This window comes from Babylonia areolata, chromosome 11 (assembly GCF_041734735.1).
Source record: "Babylonia areolata isolate BAREFJ2019XMU chromosome 11, ASM4173473v1, whole genome shotgun sequence".
Taxonomy (NCBI): Eukaryota; Metazoa; Mollusca; class Gastropoda; order Neogastropoda; family Buccinidae; genus Babylonia; species Babylonia areolata.
Window position 1 is genome coordinate 7,143,154 of NC_134886.1, and position 5,000 is coordinate 7,148,153.

A 5,000-nucleotide genomic window follows, 5' to 3' on the forward strand; every position below is an offset into this window, starting at 1 on the left:
CAGTACTCACAGATTCAGCAATCCAGCCAAAGATAGGCCACATCACAGTACTCAAAGATTCAGCAATCCAGCCAAAAATAGGCCACATCACAGTACTCACAGACTCGGCAATCCTGCCAAAGATAGGCCACATCACAGTACTCACAGATTCAGCAATCCAGCCAAAGATAGGCCACATCACAGTACTCACAGATTCAGCAATCCAGCCAATAATAGGCCACATCACAGTACTCAAAGAATCAGCAATCCAGCCAAAAATAGGCCACATCACAGTACTCAAAGAATCAGCAATCCAGCCAAAGATAGGCCACATCACAGTACTCAAAGACTCGGCAATCCAGCCAAAGATAGGCCACATCACAGTACTCACAGATTCAGCAATCCAGCCAAAGATAGGCCACATCACAGTACTCACAGACACTGCAATCCAGCCGAAGACAGGCCAATATTTTCACGATACTCACAGACTCGGCAATCCAGCCGAAGATGGGGGGCATGGTCCAGGACTTGGCCACCAGGCGAACCTCCAGATCGTCAGGGAGCACCCGAGGGATGTTCTCCACCAGCCCCCCGCCCGTGATGTGGGCAAACGCCTTGATCTTCCCGTCACGCATCAGCGGCAAGACCGACTTGACGTAGATCTTGGTGGGCATCAGCAGGTCCTCGCCTGCAGAAGTCACGTGACACAGACAGATACAGTTTTTTTATTTGTTCTATTTTATGCAAAGTAAATGATAAAAATAACAACTAGCATGTGTTTTTAGTACGGGAATGATTTCCTATCAGTTCATCATATTTTAGAGAAAACAAGACAAGCATGGCATTTGTTTTATTTTATGCAAAGTAAATAAAAATTATAACAGCATGTGTTTATGAACACAGTACAGGAATGGTTTTCTAACTTGATCACATTTTTAGAGAAAACAAGACAGACAAGGCATTCAAGACTCTATGAAAAAAAAATTTTTTTTTTAAGGCGACACTGCAAAGCAGATATATGGCAAAAAAAAAGAATCACACTGATGTCACCTTGACCTCTTTAATCTACAATCCATGTTTAATGAAAACTGGGTCAAAAACACAAGTTCTACTGCACACTTCCGTATTTTCCAGTTTGTCATGTTGTGTGGGTCTTGACCTCTGACCTTGTGTTTTTACACAGGTTTTGTTCTTACCATGACAAAGCATTATACCCAATCTAGTGAAAATTACCATAAAGTTTGGTCTATTGAGTGCACTGGTATATAAGCCGCACCCACTAAATTTTGGAAAAAATTGAACTTTATACATACGTAAGCCACACTGGCTTATAAGCCGCACTTATTTCCGGTACCGGAACACATACTGATACTACAGAAAAGCTGTCAATACTGTAGGTTATGAAATAAACACAAGCGGGAGCAACAGAAAGAAAAGCAAGCGAAAATACTGCTAGTGCCACAAAAAAATAATAAATAAACACAACAAAAATAAGATCCATAATTTAGGGATAGTCACATTTATTCAAGGTCATCCTGCTCACTGAATACACTGAAATCTTCGTCTTCAGTATCCAAGTTGAAGAGAACCAGCACAGCTTCCTCCACCATCTTGTCACTGACTTCAGCCTCGCTTTCACTTCAAGAACATGAAGGTGAAGGTCGCTGCTAGTTTGTCGCTTGCACTGTCGTCTGCTAGGTCGATCGCCTTCAATTTGAAGGCTGCATCATAGGCATAACGTCGCGTTTTCAGCATGATGAGGGTGTACGCTTGAGCAGAGTAGAACTGAATGCTGATCTGAAGGCTTTGATGTGTGCGGATTTGATTTATAAAACGTGAACAGTAAGCACACTATCCTGAAGCTCATCCAAAAATTCATGGACAGAAATCATGATTTTGGTGAGTTGAAGGGCAGCTAAGAATAGACGAGAACGTGACACTCCCGGGATCGTTAAAATCCTCAAATAAGCCGCATCACTGTATAAGCCGCAGAGGCTGAAGCTGGGGTAAAAAGTCGCAGCTTACAGACCGAACTTTACGGTATGCACAAGGCCTTCTCTCTCTCGCACAGACATTTTTCTTTCCCACCTACATCTCCTTGAACTTTCTATTTACATGTAATTTAGTGTTGTCTTTCTTCCCTGTGAATAAGAGTTATGTGAATGACTGGTGTGAAAGAGCTCTGATTTGTCACAGCAATATAAATATTCCTTCCCATGCGCTGTGTGTGGGTGGCATTACGCACATTCAGGAAAGACCTTCATTCACACCTCAGGACCCTCTACAGCTAAAGATGAAGATAAAGTCTGCTTCGTCTGCTTACTCATTAGTTGTTACAGGGTCCTGTTGAGGGTCTTGGGTTCAAATCACAGACACAGCGCCTGGTGGGTAAAGGGTGGAGATTTTTCCGATCTCCCAGGTCAACATATGTGCAGAGCTGCTTGTGCCTCAACTCTCTCCATACGAACGGTGAAAGAGACAATGTTGACAGCATTTCATCCCAATTACCATCATCAAAATATTGCAAGCAGAAGGCTCTTTTACTGAAGAGGTGAATGTTGACAAAGAATACCACAGTTCTGACAATGGAAGCTAAAGGTTGGGTCATTCAGACACCCACTGGACATCCGAGAGGTCTGTGTAGAGGAGAAGAGAGGACTGGCCGTACCACCCTTCATGTGTATACAGAAGCACAAGATCAAATACGCACGTTAAAGATCCTGTAATCCTGTCAGCATTCGATGGGTTATGGAAACAAGAACATACCCAGCATGCACACCCCTGAAGACAGAGTATGGCTCCCTACATGGCGGGGTAAAAACGGTCATACACGTAAAAGCCCACTCGTGTACATACAAGTGAACGTGGGGAGTTGCAGCCCACGAACAAAGAAGAAGAAGAAACCCAACAAACCACCCAAGCAAAGAAAAAACCTAGTCTCACTGTCTGTGAACACACACACAAGCTCACCCAAAGTGTTGCCGGTCTTCAGCAGTGACGGCATGTCGTAGTGCAGCTCCCGGCGGTCCACCAGCCGGCGGACCAGACTGAAGCCGTTGCTGTGGAGACCGCTGGAGGCGATGCCGATGACCGTGTTGTCCACGTGAATGTCCTTCAGCCTCGGCAGCATCAGGCTCCGCTCCACCGCCCCCACGGCAAAGCCTGCGATGTCGTAGTCCTCCCCTCCGTACATACCTGGCATCTCCGCCGTCTCCCCACCTGCGGACGGGTCAACATTACCCAGGGATCATTCTTTATGTCATAGTGCTCCCCAGTGTTTGATGTCATAGTCCTCCCATGTGTACGATCAACATTACCCAGGGATCAGTTTTTATATCATAGTCCTCCCCGCTGTACATACTTGGCATCTCCACCATCTCCCCACCTGCAGATGGTCAATATTACCCTGGGATCATTTTTTATGTTGTTGTCCTCCCTGGCCTACAAACAACATCTCAGCCATATCCCCACCTGCGGACGATCAATATGATCCTGGGATCATTCTTTATGTTGTAGTCCTCCCCTGCGTATTTACCCAGCATCTCTGCCGTCTCCACGCCTGTGGACGGTCAACATTACCTTGGGATCATGTGTTTCTTTCTCTCACTCACCCAAACACCCACTGCCGCACACCCACACCAACAACTGGAAACATTGTGAACAAAACTCTCTCTCACACACACACACGCACACACACGTACACACACACACACGCGCACGCACACACACACACACTGTCACACACACACACACACACACTGTCACACACACACACACACACACACACACACACACACACACTGTCACACACACACACACACACACACACACACACAATCACCAAAAATAAACAAAAACTTCAGCCACACACCTACAAGAGCACACCCAGCCTGTTTACAGCCCTCACTGATGCCCTGCACCACGTCCCTCGTCATGTTCACGTGCAGTCGCCCCGTGGCAAAGTAGTCCAGGAAGAACAGAGGCTCCGCCCCATGGGCCAGAATGTCGTTGACACACATCGCCACCAGGTCCATGCCCACCGTGTCGTGCTTCCCCACCGCGTGGGCCACCTGAAACAATGCGCAGCTTCACTTTCTTCTTCTTCTTTTTCATTCGTGAGGCTGCGACTCCCACGTTCACTCGTATACATGAGTGGGCATGTACGTATATGACAGTTTTTCACCCCCACAATGTTAGCAGTCATCCTCTGGTTTTGGGAGAGGTCGGGTGCATGTCTGGTGCGTTCTTGTTCCAATAACCCACTGAATGCTGACATAGATTATAGGACTTTGAATGTATGTGTTTAATCTTCTGCATGCGTATACACACAGAGGGGGTTCAGGCACCTGCAGGTCTGCACATGTGTTGACCTGGGAGATGAGAAAAATCGACACCCATTACCCACCAGTCACCATGACCGCTCTGCACATGTGTTGACCTGGGAGATGAGAAAAATCGACACCCATTACCCACCAGTCACCATGACAGGTCTGCACATGTGTTGACCTGGGAGATGAGAAAAATCGACACCCATTACCCACCAGTCACCATGACCGGTCTGTACATGTGTTGACCTGGGAGATGAGAAAAATCGACACCCATTACCCACCAGTCACCATGACCGGGATCGGAACCCGGGACCCTCAGATTACAAGTCCAACGCTTTAACCGCTCGGCTGACACACCAGTCATAGTTTCTGTTTCAAGGTGTTTGTTTAGTTTCTCAAGAAGGCTTCACTGTGTTCAGGCAAATCCATATATGCTACACCACATCAGCCAGGCAGATGCCTGACAGCAGCATAACCAAGCGTGCACAGACAGGCGTTGAGCGCATGCATATATATATTTGTGTACCTGCCAGAGTAGATTTCTTCTGCAGAATTTTGCCAGAGGGCAACCCTGTTGTCGTCATCGGTTCTTTTCAGTGCGCCATGTGCACAGGACCTTGGGGTTTTTTTTTGTCTCATTCGAATAACTGGATGCTCAGTTTCATTTTCCAGTCAAACTTCAAAGAAATTCTA

At 46.6% G+C, this 5,000-nt stretch overlaps 1 protein-coding gene across 2 annotated transcripts in view; it reads right to left on the reverse strand.

The window, feature by feature from the left end:
• Positions 1-5,000, reverse strand: part of LOC143287479 (trifunctional purine biosynthetic protein adenosine-3-like) — a 47,707-nt gene that overhangs the window by 13,720 nt on the left and 28,987 nt on the right. For both annotated transcript variants that reach the window (XM_076595496.1, XM_076595495.1), the window contains exons 12-14: positions 3,851-4,049; positions 2,950-3,198; positions 465-667 (exon numbers count right to left, since the gene is read on the reverse strand). In XM_076595496.1, the coding sequence (XP_076451611.1) occupies positions 465-667; positions 2,950-3,198; positions 3,851-4,049 (651 nt within the window). The remainder of the gene's footprint in view (positions 1-464; positions 668-2,949; positions 3,199-3,850; positions 4,050-5,000) is intronic.